This window comes from Phyllostomus discolor, chromosome 6 (genome assembly GCF_004126475.2).
Source record: "Phyllostomus discolor isolate MPI-MPIP mPhyDis1 chromosome 6, mPhyDis1.pri.v3, whole genome shotgun sequence".
NCBI classification, from domain to species: Eukaryota; Metazoa; Chordata; class Mammalia; order Chiroptera; family Phyllostomidae; genus Phyllostomus; species Phyllostomus discolor.
This window is the reverse complement of record NC_040908.2, coordinates 68733120-68753861: the sequence shown is the minus strand read 5'-3', so window position 1 is coordinate 68753861 and position 20742 is coordinate 68733120. Positions and strand designations below refer to the sequence as shown.

General features: G+C 35.6%; 1 protein-coding gene across 2 annotated transcripts in view; it reads right to left on the bottom strand.

The window, feature by feature from the left end:
- Positions 1-20742, bottom strand: part of TMEM131 (transmembrane protein 131) — a 220997-nt gene that overhangs the window by 169634 nt on the left and 30621 nt on the right. For both annotated transcript variants that reach the window (XM_036030067.1, XM_028517772.2), the window contains exon 2: positions 5827-5888. In XM_036030067.1, coding sequence (XP_035885960.1) covers positions 5827-5888 — 62 coding nt within the window. The remainder of the gene's footprint in view (positions 1-5826; positions 5889-20742) is intronic.

Sequence of the window (20742 nt, the reverse complement as noted above, 5' to 3'; positions counted from 1 at the left end):
TCTCTTTTAGTTAAAAAGTACATACTGATTTTTGTGTATTGATTGTCTCCTGCTAACTTTGCTGAATTCATTTACTAGTTCAAACAGTTTTTTTTTGTAGAAATATTAGGGTTTTCTATTGGGTTGGCCAAAAAGTTCATTTGGTAGCGCTTAGTTGTCTTTAACTTCATTTTGAAACAATTTTGCTAGACTGTATTGTGACAGTTGTCATATCAGCATGCATTTAAAAAAAACTATCAAAACTGGTGAATTTTTGTGAAGCCATTTTAATATTGAAGATGAAAGAAAATAAGCAACATTTTCTGTATATATGCTTTATTATTTCAAGGAAGGTAAAAATGCAACAGAAACGCAAAAAAGGTGTATGCAGTATATGGAGAAGGTGTTGTGACTGACCGAACATGTCAAAAGTGGTTTGCGAAGTTTCTTGTTGGACAATGCTCCATGGTTGGGGCAGACCAGCTGAAGTTGACAGCAATCGAATCAAGACACTAATTGAGAATAATATCCAAATCAATAAAGTTATTGGTGAAAATGAAAAATATGTCTTATTTTATGGAAAAAATCTAAACAGACTTTTTGGCCTGTTTAGGCCAAATACATATGAGGTCACATCATCCGCCAACAATTCCACTTTTTCCTTTCTAATTTGTAAGCCTTAATTTCTTTTTCTTGTCTATCTAGTCTGGCTAGAACTTCCAGTACTATGTTAAATAAAAGTATTAAAAGGAAATATCCTAGGGGAAAAATACAATAAAAAATAAATTAAAATAAATAAATTCGGTCATATAATAATAAAGAAGAGTAGGATTCTTAGCCTTATTCCTGATCTTAAAGAGAAAACTTTTGTTTTTTCACCATGGAATATGTTAGCTGTGGGTTTTCATATATGGTTTTTATTATCTTCAGATAGTTTCCTTCTGTTCCCAGTTTGTTGAGTTTTGTCAAATAGTTTTATTGCAACAATTGAGATGAGTATGTGGTCTTTGTCTTTCATTCTATTAATGTGGTATTTTACACTGGTAGATTTTCCTATGTTAAAAATTCTTACATTTTATGAATAAATCCCACTTTTTAATGTATTAGTCTCTTAAATCAGGTAGAAAACAAGAGTGAAGTTTCAAACTAGTGTTACAATAACACTAGCTTTTATAATTGCCCATGTATTCACTTTTACTAAGATCTTTTAAAATTTATTTGTTTTCATTAATTTTTTAATCCTCACCCAAGGATATGTTTACTGATTTGAGAGAGAGGAGGAGAGAGATATGGAGGGAGTGAGGAGGGGAGGGGACGAGACAGAAATATCAATCAGTTGCCTCCTGAACATGCCTGCCCCTACTGGGGATCAAACTCATAGCCTAAGTAGGTGCCCTGACCTAGAATTGAATCCACAACCTTTTGGTGTACAGAATGATGCTCCAACCAACTGAGCCACCCAGCCAACAGTACTGAGATCTTTGTTTCTTCACATGGCTTCAAGTTGTTCTCTAGTGTAGTTTCATTTTAATCTATAGGACCCTCTTTAGCATTTTTTGCAGGGCAGGTCTAATGGTAGTAAACTTCCTTATCTCTTGTTTATCTGGGAATGGCTCCTTCACTTTTGAAGTACATTTGTGCCAGATACAGAATTCTTGGTTGATAGTCTTTTTTTTTTTCTTTTACAACTTTGACTATATTGGTCCACTGACTTCTCACCTCCAGAGTTTATGATGAGAAGTCTATTGACAATCTGATTGAGGACTCCTTGGGTATGATAAGATGCTTCCCCCTTGCTGCTTTCAAGATTCACTTTGTCTTTCAAAAGTTTGGTATTTATACTGTGTATAAAATGACCTCTTAGACCAACCTACCTTCTAAGCACACCAATTAAGAATTTATCTCTTTTCTGTAAGGCAACCCTGTTAATTCTCAGGCAGCAGAGAAACAGAAAGTGTAAAAGCTTTGGAATGAAACTTGCTTAATGAATTACCTAGCTGAGATTCCAACAAGCACTCAAAAAATTGGTAATTCTGGCTATTACTGCCTTCTAGTCACGGTTTCCTATCAATGAACACTCAGAAAAGAATATTTACGTTTACTGTTTCTTCACCAAAGTTAGAACACAAAATTATAAATTCTTATAGGCTTTATTTATTTTTTAAAGATTTTATTTATTTATTTAGAGAGAAGGGAAGGGAAGGAAAAAAAAGGGAGAGAAACATCAATGTGTGACTGCCCTCCATGTGTACCAGCTGGGGACCTGGCCTGCAACCCAGGCACATGCCCTGACCAGACACCAAACCAGTGACCCGTTAGTTTGTAGGCCTGTGCCCAATGTACTGAGCCACACCAGCCAGGGCAAATTCTTACAAGCTTTAAAAGAGCACACTAAACTCCTCACGGGCTCTCAACTTATGAATGTTGTGGAGCTTGCCTTCCAATGTCTCAAAATTCTATTCTAAGCATTCTGGCAGAATAATGAAAAACAAACAAACAAAACAACAACAACAACAAAAAAAACAGAGCTAGCCTCTTCCTTGGGCTTACCTTCATTTGTTTATAAGAAGAGTTAGATTAGAAAACAGATTAATGCTTATAAATGATAAAATATCTTTTTAAATTCAATCTTACAATATTTCAGAGGAACGGGTTAAAAAGAACCAGCCACTCTAACCAGTTAGCACTGAAATATGGTTTGAGGACTCCCTATGGTGATGGGTCTTAATGCATGTTTCTTCTATTGAGATGTAGGAGTGTTCTGTGTTCATCTTACAACTATTTGGTCTTTATATAATCTACACTCCAAATCTCAGCAGCCTAGCCAAGCAAGAAAGATAATGAATACAGCACCTAGAACAAAAAACACGGGCTCAGAAGACTCCTACTATGTCTAATCATAACCTAATATTACCAGTGCTAACCCAGGGAATGTGTCTGAGAACTGCACATGCACTGTCTGCAGAAAGAGCTCTGAAACACAACAGGCTAGGTACTTAATGGAGGTTAGATTCCTTCTCAAGCAAATGAATACGAACAAATTATTTAACTTCAACAAGCCCCATTTTCTTGTCTTTAAAAAACAAAGCATCCCTGGTCAGTGTGATTTGGTTAGTTGGAGCCTCATCCTGTAACCAAAAAAGGTTGTGGGTTCGATTCCTAGTCAGAGCATGTACCTAGGTTGTGCATTTGTTCCTCAACCAGACACCTGTAATCCCTGGTCCTGGTGCATACAGGAGGCAGCCAATCCATGCTTCTCTTTTGCATCAGTGTTTTTCTCCCTTCCTCTCTCTTTCTAAAAGCAATGAAAAAAAAATGTCCTCAGGTGAGAACAAAAAAAATTAAAAAATAAATCAAATCCAATCTTTGTAGCAAATTTTAAAATGAGTTTTGACAATTTTTATTGACTAGTGAAATAATTTTTAGGACTAAAAAAATTACTATGAGCCAAGGCACACGAACATAACATAAATTCCAGGATCTTGGTGGGAATGGTCTCAGGCAAAATTCTCATTTTAAATAATGTAAAACAAGTCTATTGCTTAGACTCTCCCTTTTTTTAATTTGGAGAAACTTGATAAATATTCTGCCGCAGAAAGCCTACATGTACATACTCTGTTTTAATCACACTCAAAATAATCAGGTGTTAAGAAATAGTTAAACCTATGGGAAAATTTCTGTCAGAAAGAATGACATTATGTCAAAATCAGAAGTATTCATAGGAAACATCCTTCAACATTAAAATGAACAATTTTTATACATATATTCAAAAAGGTCTTATATTCTGCTACCGGGGGATATATAATACATTATCTGTAGCACCTCAACATTAGCCATTCTGCAGGAGTCTCAGGGAGGTTTCATTGTAGCTGAAGTAACCAACTGGTAACACCTGCCCTCAACATTTTCCCAGTCCAAAATTACCTTTGCCATAGAGCTAAGAGGTCTCAACCAAGCTCCTGTCCAAGCATTTCAGCAGACCCAGAGCATACGCAAATCATGTCCCAGACCCAGAGTATACGCAAATCACATCCCAGTGCACAAAGCTCTTCCACAAAGTCCAGAATTTCCAATATGATCAATTTGCCATCTAGATGTCTAGCTCCTAAAGGACATGGATACTTCCTCAATCAATAATTCTTGGGGAATTTCCCAGAAATTCAGCCCTGGTTTGTCTACCATCCAAATCCTGCAAACACACACCTAAAGGGAGATATTTAAAACAGTTATCCCTATAGGTTCTCCAAGTTCTCATCTTGTGACAGATTAAAGAACTAGGAAAGGACTAAGATCGTTTTCTAGTAAGAAGACATTATAAAACTAGAGATCATTATATTATCTTCACTCTTTATTCAGTTTTAAAATATAAAAAGCCATACAAATACTTTCTGCAAGTACAATGCAGCCACTGTCTGCTGTGTTTCTCAACATCTTTAATGTAAAGGGATAAATGACACACTTATTTAAAACTTTAGAACCAGTTTTTTATCTTGATCTCTTTGTGTACTTAGTGTCTGAAATCTAAATTTATGCTAAAATTCAAATAGAAATCTTTTTCCAGGTCTCTAACAAAATCATCTCTCTATAGCTTTAATCTAACTTTAATTTTTACTTTCCTGCCTTTATCATAAATTACTAGAAATATCTTTCCAGAATTATTTGTCATATATTTATATCATCATGTATTTATAGTTATAAACAAGTAAACAAAAACATCATAGGTAGCATCAAGTAATATAGAGACTAATAATCACACCTAGCATGAGAAGACCAGAATTCTAATTCCAGTTCCACTACCACAAAGTCATGGAATTTTGGGCAACTTTCTTAAATATAAAATGAACAAAAATTTATCAGTTTTGATGCCAAATAACATGGTGCTTGAAAACACATTTGTTCCGTCATTACAAAGGGGTAAGACTATTAGACAAGCACAGAATATGATTAAAGTTTGGGGAAGAAAAGAGAAAACACCCCAGCCAAACAAATCAGAGGATTAGTTAAGATGGCTTTTACTGCCCTGGTTGGTGTGGCTCAGTGGATTTTGTGCCAGCTGGTGAACCAAAGGTTCGCTCATTCAATTCCCAGTCAGGGCACATGCCTAGGTTTCAGGCCAAATCCCCAGCAAGGGGCATGCAAGAGGCAACCACACACTGATGTCTCTCTCCTCTAAATTTCTCCCTTCCCCTCTCTCTAAAAGTAAATAAAGAAAATCTTTAAAAAAATAAAGTAGTGTTGTCTAACAGAGATATAATGTAGGCTACATAATAGCCATATTAAAAAAATTAAAAAGATAGCTTTTACTGTTCCTTTTCAGCTTTGAAACTCTAAACTGATTTTTAGCTGGGAAGATTAAAATAGGCTTCATGGTGATATCTGATCTAGGTATGAAAGGAAGGACAGGATTTTATCATGTTATACTTTCTAATTTTATGTAATGTATATTTATGATGGGCAGCCAATGACAAGTGGAAGAATGATACAGATGTAAATTTATGGAACTTATACTCTTTAGAGAAGTTCTTGTCCAGATAAATATTTTGAGGACCAACATCCGAATTCATGTTTCACTCACTGGCCCTGTCTTCACTGAGCTTACCAGATTCCACTGCTCCTGATCTGACTCATCCCTACCCCTCCCCTCCCCATTACTTGTGATATTTTATTTAAAAGACAATTCATGGAGCTAAGGAGATGTTTATTATTACCAATGATTCTACTGACCTTTCTGCACATAAAACTCATAAAATATATTTCACAGAAGCTACTTATTTAAAAGAAAAATAATAATCAGATATTATTCAAAACCTGACACTGAGACAATTCTTTAATTTAAAATGAAATTACCTGTAGTAGCCCTCCATCGTCGAATCGCAGTACTTCTATTATGCTCTCTGACTGAATAAATGCTGTGAAGGAAACAAAACATACTATCACTTAAAGAAACATAAATTTGATGTAAATAAATCTATTTACCTTAAAGTTAATTGCTACAATTTTATATTTTAAAAATATGCTGCTTGATGGAAAATATGACCAATACTTCTGGATTTTAGCAATAAAATATTTTTAAAAATAAAATAATACAACTCAATTAGAAACTGGTTTTAAAGACCTATAGGCTGTGTAAATCACTTGCAAAATATCTATTCTTACTATACTGCCAGAGAGCACAAAACAGTTTTACTCAACTAGATGCAGATTATTTCCATTGACAGGTTACTAGAAATATCATAAACACATAACAAAGATCACTAAATGACTGTATTTCCCCCCAAAATGGTAAGCTAACATTTTATATCATCTGCTCTTTTGTAGGGATGATATGACCTGGGATCGACAGTCAAGAGACATGTTAGGGAAGTGGACATGGAACATGGCACAAGGAGATTATTCTGTTCTAAGAAATTGAGAACAATGCAAAAGCAAGATACGAAGCTAATACACTTTTACCACACATTCCAGCAATTTTGCTCCTAGGTAATCACCCAACTGATCTGAAAACATGTCCACATAAAAATCTGCATGTAATTCCTTATAGCAGCCTTATTCATAACTGAATACAATCAAGATGTTCTTCAAGAGGTGACTAGAGAAACAAACTGCAGTACACCCATACAACTGACTACTGTTCGGACTACTTTTTACTTGATAAAAAGTAAAAGAAAATACATATTATAGGATTCCAAGTATAAGACATTCTGGAAAAAGCAATACTATAGAGATGGTAAATAGATCAGTGGCTGTTAAGGGTTTAGGGAGAGAAAGGAAGGTTGAAAAAGTGAACCACAGCAAATTTTCCAGGGCAGTGAAACTCTTCTGCATGATAATGTAATATATATACAATACATGACACTATGCATCTGTCATAAAAGAACTCTACAGAACAAACAGTGAATCTAATGTATACAATTAAAAAAAATCATTTAGAAGATCAGGGGATCCCATGACGGAATGCAAAAGGTGACAAAACAACTATATTACAAATGTATGAAACCAACTAATTGAAGGGGGGTAGAATAGGGAAAAGTGCTGATATAAGTAATTTGGAAATTACTGGAATCTGTAAGACTACAGGCAAAGAAACTACAAAAGCACTGTACTGTAGTTGATCAAGTTATTTTCCATAGGGGTGTGGGTTAATAATTCTGATGCTGATACATATGTACTAGAATTGAACAATTAAGTATGTGGATGATGGATAGTGGGAGCTGAATTTCTCACTGTTGGAGTAAGAGTTTACACAAAAGCAAGGAAGGAGACTAGAATTATCTGTGTGGTAATGGATTAGAATTGGCAACATCAGTATGAACTCATGTTTACCTTAAAACAGATACAGATGGTTACATACAGAAATGTACGGATGTGTACAAGTTAGTATACATACATAAATTTCTTTGCTCTGTCAGTTGAAAGGGCCTAGAAGCAATTATATCCCAGTAGCAAAGAGCACATTTATCACTCAAGTCTTGGTTTGTAATACCATCCTCCAAAAAAAGGAACTAGGGCTTTTTGGAGAGGTGGCTGAATCTAGGGCTAAGGCAGGAACATATACAAGATGAAACTGGAGTATCTCATAGTACCAAAAAGTGAGAAAATGCTAAAAACAAAAAACCTACATTGATGGGAATATGTCAAAGAGACATGAGTAACAGAGTTTCCAAATGGCCAGAGCTGCAAGCTGAGTAGTAAAATAAAGTAGTAGTAGATTATAACCCAAAGTATAAAATAAATATCCATGAGTCCATACAGATATAAATAAGTGACTGAATAAATAAGTGGGGGGAAAGAGACAAAACTCCTAGGCGGAAGAATTCTTAAAATTTATTTTTAGAAACACTTCTGTCATGATTGTAGAGTGTAACTCCCCATTCCTTAAGCCTAGGATGCACAGAGTGACTTCCTTCCAAAGAAAACAGTATAGAATGGAGGGAAAAAGAATAAATTCACAATGGAGAAACCTGACAAACATCACCTCAGATGATTAGGGTCAACTTCCACAGTGAAAAGTCATGTTGATAGTATGTACCCTTGACATGATGTATAATGAAAATGGCACAGTTATCTCTGTGGTTTTCCTCCCCAAATCGCTTAGCCCCTGTCTCATCTTGAGAAAAACACCAGAAAAATCTCACTGAGGGACATTCTACAGAGTACCTGACCAGTACTCTGAAAACTGTCAAGGTCATAAAAAACAAGAAAAGTCTTGAGAAACTATCAGAGACCAGAGGAGCCTCAGAGAACATGGCTATTAAATAAAATGGGCTATCTTGTATGAAATCCTGGAAAAGAAAAAGGAAATTAGGTAAAAACAAAGGAAATATAAATAAAATGTGGGCTTCACCTAATAAGAGTGTATTAATATGGGTACATTAATTATTTAAAAAGTACCATATTAATGGAAGATGTTAATAATAGGGAAAACTGGGGGGAGTATGTAGGAACTCTGTACTATTTTTGAAATGTTTATATAAAACTAAGGTTGTTCTAAAATAAAGTTAATTGTTAAAAAGCACAAAGCAATGGTATTTCACTTGGCTTAATACCATATTCACTGACCCCTCTTCATTAGTTTTTGGGCATTCAGAGAAGTTTGCTGACTAACCCCACCTACCTGGCTTTTCTAGTACAGCTAAAGCTGAAAGTCAAGCAGACTGAGATACTAACTAATTAGATTACTTTACATAATTGAGTGGTGTTTTCCTGCCTGCATTGCTTTTTCCCTTTTCTAATAATCACATATTGATTGTATTTTGGGAAACCCATGTCCTTTATTTCTCGTGTTTCTCTCAACCACAGTGCCAACCTGTTCATAAAATTTCCCAGGCCTGAGACACCACAGAAAGAGGCTGACAACTCCATTATCACATGAGTTTATTAAGAGAACTTATACATGAGGAGTGTCTTGGGTGGACAAGACAACATGAATATCCTCTGCCACTGTAGCAGGTGTTAAAGAATCATATAGGATGAGCCCTGGCTGGTGTGGCTCAGTGGACTGAGTGCTGGCCCATGAACCAAAGGGTTGCCAGTTTGATTTTCAGGGCACACACCTGGGTTGTGGGCCAGGTCCCCAGTTGGGGGCATGCCAGAGGTACCCACACATCAATGTTTCTCTCCCTATCTTTCTCCTTCCCTTCTTTCTAAAAATAAACAAATCTTAAAAATAGAATGAGGCAGAATGAATAAAGGTACTGGAATCCCAGATGAGGAACAACTGTCTCACAAGCTTGCCCAGGGTAGCGGTGGGGCTGTGGAGGGCAAGGGCCTGTTCCAGGAACCAGCAAGCCAGGGCATAAAGGGAAAGGTTGAACAGTTTCTGAGATTTAAAAGCCATCTCTGTTCTGGCCTAAATTGAGCTTGTGGGTCCAGTAGCGGTCACATCATAGAGCAGTCTCTTCTTCACACAACCTATTCTACTCCTGTTCATCCCCCCCCACCAGCTCTTAGTATCTAGAGAACATTCAATGACTACTGAATGCATGAATGAAATCCCACTGTTTTGCTCAGGTATAATTTGGTATTTGCACTCACTGATAGAAATTACTTCTTTCTGGTTTTTGTCTCTAGTTTTAGCTTGTAGTTGAATTTCAAACCTGAGATCAGAGCTCATGGCTCCAATGGGATTACTGACAGAAAGTATATTTGAAGTGCACAAGAATATCTCTCTACAGAGAGTGATAAACTGTTCAGAAGAAAGGACTGTGAGTGTAAATGGTTCTGCCCAGCTCACCCATCCCATTGCTTGTCCCTTTCTCCTCACCTGTTCACATAAACTGAAATTTCACATTATCTAGAAAATCTTTTTGCTATACTCTTGAAGACCCATTTGTTGATGTAAGAATACAAGGAACTAACAAGAATTAACTGACTAGCCTGTTGCTCTCATTTTAAGAGACAAAAAGTAGGAACTCCTAGTTAGAAACTTTCCATTTAGTCAACAGAGGAAACCAACAAGAAAATACTGGAAATATACCTTATTTGGTGCCTGCTATTAGAAATATGGCATGATGACCATTGCATAAGTTCCCATCATTGAGCTAGATCAGAACTTTAACTAATAAGAATGTTTAAGATAAAGGCAAAAATATAATTTGGGTGTACTGTATTTTTAATTACAAACTTTTAAAAAACTTCAATTACCTTAGTTGAAAAACTTAATAGTAGCAGTTGATTTATAAAGTCCTAAAAAAAGAAAATTAACTCTGTATTTCGCCATGTATAATGTGCACCCACATTTTGGTGCACGTTGCACATGGGATTATTGCACCCATTATTATACACATGATAGGCATTCATTATACCCATGTATAATGTGCATCCTTATTTTTTCCTAAAAAATTTGGGTGAGGGGTGGGTTGGAATGGGGGTAAAAGACAGAAAACTACTTGAACAATAATTAAAATAAAAATTTAAAAATTGGGCAAAAAGTGTACATTATACACAGCAAAATACAGTATGTTACATATCATTAGCTTTCCTTAAAAGATGTAGAAATGAATAGAACTTAACTCAGGGATAAAATGATACAGGATACAGTGCTTTAAATGATCAATTATAACTTCAAATAGATGCCTAGAAAAATGGCACTTTCACTAGATATATACTTAGTCATTTTATGTGTTAACAGGTATTAAGCTCTAAAACACAAAAAGTAATGAAAGTAAGTCAAATTCCCCCATCTTCACCTCTCTGAATTTGAAACCATGACTAACATCTACCTCCTCTTAAGAATTTTTTCCCTAATTTTACACTTGAAATGAATCCCAAACTTTCCAATTTTCCCAATTCAAGCAGCATAAAAATAACATCTAATAATTATCGATCGCTGTTATTAAACTTCAAATTAATCCTGTGACAGAGACATACAGGTTCTATGTAAAGAAACTGGCACAGTGGAGTTATACTTCAGATCACTCAACAAGAAAGTGGCTTGAGATGGATTATAAATTTCAACAATGGGGCTCCAGAATCTATTCTTCTAAACCCATCATTATTTACTTTCAAAATAAATGTTACATTAATGCTTATGACTAACAGCACCTTCCAGCTACCTAATTTAAAAAATTAGGCATATGTTATGTCCAACAACAAGTGAGAAAAGGAGGGTATATAAACAAAAGGGATTTCTATTTCTGGCTTGTATGAGTCTATTGGTATTTACTCTGTAAAGTTAGACTCAGCAAGATCTGCCTTAAGCTCTTCATATCCACCCATGTGACTATGATGTCTGAGTAATAATGCTAATTATATTGAATGTAAGAATCTCAATGTGCCCTGGCTGGTGTGGCTCAATGGATTGAGCACTGGCCTGTGAACCAAAGGGTCGCCGGGTCAATTCCCAGTCAGAACACACGCCTGGATCTCAGGCCAGGTCCCCAGTAGGGGGCGTGCAAAAGGCAACCACACATTGATGTTTCTCTTCCTCTTTCTCCCTCCCTTCCCCTCTAAAAAAAAAAAAAGTAAATAAAATCTTTAAAAACAAAAAAGAATCTCAATGTGTCAGCTGTTTAATGACTCACTTTCAAAACAGAAGTTCATAAGTTTATTTCCCATTTCCCTACTTCATTTGATGAAGAATGGCATTTATAAAATAATAATAAAAAAACCCTTCATTTTTAAAGCAAATTCTTCTCTATTATAATTAGCTTTTTTCCTTCTTGGGTAGAGATTTCTTTTTCTGAATATTGTAACTGATGACTAAATAAAACCTGTTTGCTTTCATTCATCTTTTACAGTAACTCATGAAAATAATAAATGTTGTAAATAACCCATTAGAAATAGATGTCATATGGGTGTGTGTGAAAGACGTCAGGATCCTATGAATATATACAAAAAAATGAATAAAAATATATATATATGAGGCATATATAAAAAAATGAAGCAGCCACTTTGGAAAACTCAAAAAATTAAATATAGAGATACTATACACATATATATGAACTGAAAACATGTGCAAACAAAACCTCATAAAAATGTTCATAGCAACATTATTCACAGTTGCCAAAAAGTAGAAACAACCTAAATGCCCGCTGATTGATGAAAGATAAACAAAATATGTGACTCCATATAATAAAATATTTCTCAGCTACAAAAAGAATGCTACAATATAGATGAACCTTGAAAACAGTACAAAGTGAAAGAAGCCAGATACAAAAGGCTACAGATTTTACTATTCTATTTACAGAAAATGTCCAGAATAGGAAAATCCACAGAAATGGAAGTTTAATGAACTTTCAGTTGCTACTGGCTGGGAAGAAATGGAGTGTGACTGTTAATGTGTATGAGGTTTCTTTTTGGGGAGATGCAAATGTTATGAAATTAGAAGGTGGTGATGTGTGCACAAATATGAGACTATACTAAAATACCACACAACTGTATACTTTTAAAAGGTGAATTTATGCTTTGGGAATTATATCTCAAAATTTTAAAATAAAAAAATATATAGTGCATGTTTTTCCTATTTTCTAATTTTTTTCTTAAAAGATTTCCTGAATGACATTTAAAATACTTTGTATGAACAAAACAAAATGTAACTCTCCTCCAGAGGTGCTGCGAGCTTACAGTTCTTTCATTTATTAATGTGCATGTATGTTTGGGCAGGGAGAAACAACAGTAAATGATAAAGCAAATGGGGCAAATTGTTGACAATAAGCAAATCTGGGTAAAGACGTGTTTTTTATTCTACTTTGAGTCTTAGAAATTTTCTGAAACTTTGAAAATATTTCAAATAAAACATTTTCAAGAAAGAAAATGATCTTGCAACTTATAAAATGACTGCTTAAAGATACTCTTTTAAAAAGCCTTCTGCCAAGCTATAGTAAACCTCCTTACTTAATTATGCTATGTTCAAAGTACTGGTTACAGAGGTGTTTGGTATCCTTACTGCTGCCACAAATTAACTGTGAGAAGAATAAACTGCCAAAGTGTCTGTGACTACAATGGTATTATATCCAACTAAAATGTCAGTGAAAATGATATGCCAGCTCAGCTATTGTGTGAAGATTTTATCCTGTGTGTTCCCAACATGTAATTATATATTATAAGACAGTGTGTATATGTAATATCTGTGTTGCATATGTGTATATAATATATAACATCACATTCTAAATACTAGGTAATCATCCATACTTCATCAAAATTTTACTCCACATGCCCAAAGTGGCCAATATAAAAAATCAGAAAACAAAGAGAAAATTAAACCTAAAATAGAAGAAAAATAATGAAGAATATAAATCAATGAAATAGACAACAGAAAATAGAGAAAAATCAAAGAAATCAAAAGGGTTTCTTTTTTGTTTTGTTTTGTTTTTGCTTACGAGTAATACATTGATAAACTTCTAGCCAGAACTAGTCAGAGAGGTCACAGAAAACTTAAGAAATGGGAGACAACTTTGTTAATATAGTCAACATTCGGATTATGAGATGAACAATTATGTCAAAGACTCAAAATGCCAAAGATAGGTCATCAAAAGAATAGTTAACTTGAACAGCTTTATATGTATTAAAAAATTATTTTGAAGTTAAAAAATCTCACACAGCAAACTCTAGGCCCAGATAAATTAAATCATAAACTCTTCCAAATATTTCAAGAAAAATATAACAATTCAGTACAAATTCTCCCCGAATACAAAAAAGGGAAAACTTCCTGACTCATTTATGAAGCCAGCACTACTCTGCTACCAAAACTAAAGACATTAAAAGAAAAGAATGACAGACTGGTATAATCATTATAAATGCAAATTTTATTTTTACAATTTATTTATTTATTTTTAGAGAGAGGGGAAGGGAGGGAGAAAGCGAGGGAGAGAAACATCAGTGCATGGTTGTCTTTCTTGAGCCCCCTACTGGGGACCTGGCCCACAACCCAGGCACGTGTCCTGACTGGGAATTGAACTGGCCACCCTTTGGTTCACAGGCACTCAATCTACTGAGCCACACCAGCCAGGGCTAAATGCAAATTTTATTAAAATTTCAGCAAATATAATCTATTAATATATAAAAATGATAAATACATCATAACCACATGGGATTTATAACAGGAATGTAGTATTGGTTTAACATTTTTTAAAAATGTAATCCAATCTAACAAAAAACAAATAATCATCTCAAAAGATGCAGGAAAAGAATTTGATAAAATTCATAATCCTTCCATGATAAAAAGATCTTGGCAAAGTAGGAACATAAGGAACTTCTCTAAGTCGATAAAAGCCATGTATATATAAAAGACATAGCTAACACGCTAGCCACTATGACTCAGTTGGAGTGTCATCATAGAAACCAAAATGTTGTGTGTTCGATTCCCTGTGACAGCACGTCTAGGTTGTGGATTTAGTCCCCAGTCGGATGTGTATGAGAGGCAGCCAATCGATGTTTCTCTTCCTCCCTTCTCTTCTCTCCAAAATCAATAAGCATGTCCTCAGGTGAGGGTTTAAAAAAATTTTTTTTAAAAAGACACAGCTAACAACATAATGGTGAAAGACAAAATACTTTTCAAGAGCAGAAGAAGCTAAGGATGTTCCCTATCACTACTCCTATTCAATATCATATTGAAAGTATTAACCAATACAAGGAGGAAAGAAAAATAAAAGCATATATATTGGAAGAGAGAAAATAAAACTCTTTACACACAGATATCATTTTCTTTCTTTTTAAAAGGATTTTCCTCCACTACAGAGCTATTCCAGAGTAGTAAATCTTTTTTTTTAAGATTTTATTTATTTATGTTTAGAGAGGGAAGGGAGAGAGAAAGAGAGAGAGAGAGAGAGAGAGGGAGAGAGAGAGTGAGTGAGTGAGAGAAACATCAATGTGCGGTTGCTGGGGGCCATGGCCTGCAACCCAGGCATGTGCCCTGACTGGGAATCGAACCTGCGACACTTTGGTTCGCAGCCCGTGCTCAATCCACTGAGTTATGCCAGCCAGGGCAGATATCATTATTTTCAATGTAGAAAACCCTACACAATCCTACCAGAATAAAAGCAAGATTAGCAAAGTGGTAGGACACAAGGTCATTGTACGAAAATCAACTGAACTTCTAATACTAGTAAGGAACTACTGGAAACTAAAATTGAAAACTACTTATAATAGCATCAAAATATATATAATAGCAAGTGGTATATTTGACAAAACAATGCTGGGAGAAATAAAGAATACCTAAATAGGGATATCCTGTGTTCTTAAAGTTAAAAAAAAAAACCTAAATCATATGCTAACAAGAACAACAAAAACCCTCAATATTGTTAAGATACCAGTTCTCCCCAAATTAATCTAGATAGTCAATCAATCCTAACAAAAGTCTCAGCAGGCTTTTTAATAGACATTGACAAGATTATTCTAAAATGTACGTGGAAAAGCAAAAAACCTGAAATATTAAGAACAATTTTGAAAAAAAGACGACTTACCATTAAGACTTACAGTAAAGCCATAGTGATCAAGGTGGTGTAATACTGACACAAAGGCAATAAAGAGACCAAAATAAAGACTCTAGAAATAGACCCCTACATATATGGTCAATGGATTTTGACAGAGGTACCAAGGCAGTTCAATCAGGGGAAAATATTTCCAATAAAAAATGATGGTACAATTAGAAAGAGAAAAAAAAGAACCTTGACACCTCAACACTTACAAAAATCAATATGAAATGAATGATAGAACTTAATTTAAGAGCTAAAACTCCAAAACTTCTAGGTATCAGCATAGGAGAAAATGTTAAATAGGATATATATATATTATATGTATATAGTTTATATATAAAAATTAGGCCTGATTTTTAAAAAATTTCTCCTCTACAAAAGACACTGCTACAGAAGTAAAAAGTACTAGCCACAGACTGAAAACAACTACCTTATTTTTCAGACTATAAGATGAACTTTTTTTTTAACCACATTTTTTGCTTCAAAAATTTCCCCCCTATTTTCCTCCTCTAAAACCTAGGTGCATCTAGGGTCCACACCATAAGACACACCTAGGTTTCAGAGGAGAAAAACAGGGGCAAAATTTTTGAAGCAAAAAATGTGGTAAAAAAAGTGCATCTTACAGTTTGAAAAATACGGTATTTACAAAACATTCATCTGATAAAGGATTTGCATCCAAGATATGTAAAGAACTCTTGCAACTAAGTAATAATGTAATTTTTAAATGCATAAAAGATGACTAAACATTTAAGCAAAGATGATATGAATGGCACAGAAACAAAAGTACACAAAAAGATGCTCAAGTCATTAAGTAAATGCAAATTAGAAACACAATGAGACACCAATACATACCCACGGAATGCCTAAAATTTAAAATTCTTACTATACCAAGTGTTGGTAAGGATGTGGAGGGACTTGAACTAGAACACACTGATGGTACTATAAAATGGAACAACTACTTTAGAAAACAGGTTTGCAGTTACTGAAAAGTTAAACATATATCCATTAGATCCAGAATTCCACTCCTACGTATGTACCCAAGAGAAAGTGAAACACATGTGCAAAGATTTGTACAGTGTTATACCCAGTTTTACTTGTAAAATAGCTCAAAAGAGGAACCACCCCCAAATTTCCACTGAATGGATAAACAAATGGTGGTACACAAAACTGACTATTACTCAGCATTAAAATGAAACAAACTATAGCCCTGGCTGGCGTAGCTCAGTGGATTGAGCACCAGCTGCGAACCAAAGCATCGCAGGTTCGATTCCCAGTCAAGGCACATGCCTGGGTTGCAGGCCATGGCCCCCAGCAACCGCACATTGATGTTTCTCTCTCTCTTCCTCCCTCCCTTCCCTCTTTAGAAATAAGTAAATAAAATCTTTAAAAAAAAAGAAACAAACTACAGAAACACGCAACATTATGAATGAACTTCAAAATATGCTGCATAAAAGGGTTCATACTATATGATTCTGTTTATATAAAACATTAGAGTATGCAAACTAATCTTTAGGGATAGAGAGCACAAGAACGGTTGCCTGGGGTTGTGGGAGGGAGATTAAAAGGTCATAAAGAGACTCTAGTCTTTAGCCCTGGCTGGTGTGGCTCAGTGGTTGAGTGCCAGCCTGCAAATCAGAGTCACTGGTTTGATTCCCAGTCTAGGGCACATTCCTGGGTTGCAGGCCAGGTCCCTAGTAGGGAACATGTGAATGGCAACCACACACTGATGTTTCCCTCTCTCTCCTTCCCTTCCTCTCTCTAAAAAATAAATAAGATTTTTTTTTAAGTCTTAAAAAAACCCTCTAAAAATCTTCTAGTGTTTATTGTGGTCATAGTTCCACAGGTGTATACATGAGTCAAAACTCAAACTGTGCACTTTAAATGTGTACAGTTTACCATATGTCAGTTACATATCAATAAACTGTTTTTTTAATTAATTTATTTATTTTTAGAGAGAGGGGAAGGGAGGGAGAAAGAGAGACAGAGAGAGAAACATCAATGTGTGGTTGCCTCTAACGTGGCCCCCACTGGGGCCATGGCCTGCAACCCAGGCATGTGCCCTGACTGGGAATCGAACCTGCGATGCTTTGGTTCGCAGCCCGCGCTCAATCCACTGAGCTATACCAGCCAGGGTTATAAACTGTTTTAAAAAGTTAGGATTCCTTTCCATACTCTACACATAGATTGTTTCTTTGGTTATTTTTGAGGGATTCAAAATCACTACATCACATTAACAACATGAAGGCTTTTCTCCAAAGCTGGGCTATCCTCCATGTCTTGTTCCTTACACACCTAAGAGGCCTATTATGCTGAAATATTCTCCCTCATAAATACATAACTATGCCATGTGATTATGATGGCTATCAATTTCATTAAGCTAAAATGTCTTTCTTACAGAAGAGCCAACATTTAGCACAAGACAGAGAGACACACAAATCCCTGTCAAGCCAGTAGTTAACCACTTAATGCAGTGAGTAGGAAAAGGGATTTCTCAATGAAAAGATCTGGCAAAACTTTATTCTCTATATTTTCATCTGGATGATAGTTACACAAGCACAGCTGACTCTTGATCAACAGAGGGGTTATGTGTGAGTACTGACCCTCACCAGTCAAAAACACAAACATAATGTTTGACTCTCCAAAAACCTTAATTACTAATAGTCTACTGTTGACAGGAACCTTACTGATAGCACAGTATATTAACACACATTTTATATGTTATAGGTATTATGCACTGTATTCTTACAATAAAAAAGAAAATGTTATTAAGAAAATCATGAGAAAATACATTTACAGTATCTATTGAAAAACAATTCCACATATAAGTGGACTCATACAGTTCAAACTCATATTGTTCAAGGGTCAACAGTATATACATAAGGGAATGTTTAAAAAGCTATTTAAGATGTGTGTACACTACTGAATGTTATGCTTCAACAACAAAAATACTATTAGTAAAGTTTGAGTGTACAGTACTGCATTTCATGGACTTCCATAGCTTCCCCTGACTTCTCACTCAAATAGTTGTTTTCAGACTTCTTCCCCCAGACATGTCTCTGTGGCTTTGTTAACTCCAGTCCATATCTCTCCAGTATACACACTATGATCCTCATGCCCCTAAAAGTCCTTCTCCTCCCTGCAACCCTTCCACATTCCAGGAAAGAGCATCAGGGGAGGGTCTTTTACAGGATATTCTCCATCAGATAGGAACAGACTAGAGAGGCAGTTAATCTCAGCAACCTAAGGGAAATACTGTTTCTACAATTTTTTTAAAAAAGTGAAGGGCACCTCAGAAATCAGAAGTAAAATGAAGTTCAGAGCCAGAGCTAGGACATAAGTCTACTGATTCTTCAAGTCCAGTATACATCTACATCCTGTTTATAAGGTGCAAGGATCCAATTTACTTTTTTTATTTTACACCATGGAATTAAAAAAATACTGCTAAGCAGTCAATTTGTAATCTAAGATGACAAAATTTTAGCCAATAAACATCACAGAGGAGAATTAGACCTAGTTGGTTTTATTTCGTTTTGAGACACAAATGCCCTCATAAAAGCCCAAATTTGCAATAGAGGGAGTACAGTGAGGTTGGATACAGCCAACAAACTAAAATAAACTCCATTTCCTAGAGAGCACATGCACTATAGTTTTAGGACTTATCAGAGTCACACATTTTAAAGTTAAAACAACTGAACAAGAAGAACAGAACTGAAAACTCTGACAAACCACCAATTCAACTGATGGTGGAGACTATTAAATTAAGCACCACTGGAAATACTTTAAAGTGCAAAATTCCCTTTGATTAGGTGACACCAATTATCTAAAGTGGTTAGAAAAACTGGACCTTATCAGGTTTAGTGTGTAGGCTCTGGTCTACTTTTGTGGTCTGCAGTTTTGTAACAAGCCTTTATGATGTTATACTGTCTGCTTCAGTCTTCTAGCCCCACTGGAGCTTCCTCTAGCTGTCTTCTGGTGCCACATGAAGGGTCTAAGGGCACTTTCTTAGACCACATGGTATGACTGAGTGGAGGAATGCCAGACCTGTAGGTGGACAGGACCCTGGACAGTTCTCTGGCCACCCTACCCCCCCCCTCCACCATTAGTGAGCTTCCCCTTTACCTCTGCTGGGACTGCTGCTGGGGGCAGAACAGGCCCTTCAACACCACTGGTTAAATGCCTGATTGCTGAGTTTCTGTTGGGCTTCCCCCTTCCTGGTCTTTTGGCCAGAGACACCAGGTTTTTCTCTGTTTGTCTGTTTATGCCTATTGGTGATTCCAAGTTGGAGGCCATTCCAGTCCAGAATACATGGGACATGCAAAGAAAACACATGTAATTCTTTAATTCCACCACAGTGTAATTCTTTACAGCTTGAAGTCCTAGCCAGTCCACCTTCTTTCCACCTTTCAGAATCTTGTAATGACTGTCTGTTAAATTGCTTCCAAAGTGTTTAGTTGTATTTGGAGGAAAGGAGCAGGGGAAAAAGTAAGCCTAAACCATCTTGTCACACTAAACCTAAAAAAGTAAATGCTTGATAAAATAAAAGATTTAAATTGACTCAGAGTCTCCTAACATAATAGATGTATCCAAATATTGAATACAATAGAATGTCACTCACTTTACCAGAAACACACACCGTGAATAAGAAAGGACATCAACTGAAGCCAAAAGTAAGGTGAGTCCAGTTTGGAACCGACAAAGATCTTAAACCTGCCACCATCATATTGTTTCAATAAGTAGTTATGAATTCACTTTAGAAAAATGAAACATACAAAACCACAGCAAAGAAACAGAAGTTGTAAAGAAAAAACAAATGATACTTATAGAATTGAATATTAAAGAACTGAAAATGAAATCCCATATGAATAAAAACACCCCAAATTTGAGGAACAATATAAACTTACATAGCAGCCCTGGCCAGGTAGCTCAGTTGGCTGGAGTGTCATACACCAAAAAGGTTGCAGGTTCAATTCCCATCAGGGCACATACCGAAGTTGTGGATTCAATTCCCAGTCAGAACATGTAAGAGAGGCAACTGATCGACGTTTCAATGTTTCTCTCCGTCTTTCCCTGTCTCCCTCACTCCCTTCCTCCCCCTTCTTCTCTCTAAAATCCATAAACATATCCTCATGTGAGAATTAAAAAAATAAACTTACAGAACAAATCCTGGGCAGAATAAACCCAAAGAGTCAGGACATATCACGATTAAAATTTCTGAAAACTAAAGAGAGACAAACTTAAAAGCAGCCTAAGACGAATGACACTAGACACCAGTTCCATTGACACCAATTCCAATGACAGTGGATTTCTCATCTAACTCAGGTAGGCCTGAAGGAAGTGGCACATTTCTTAA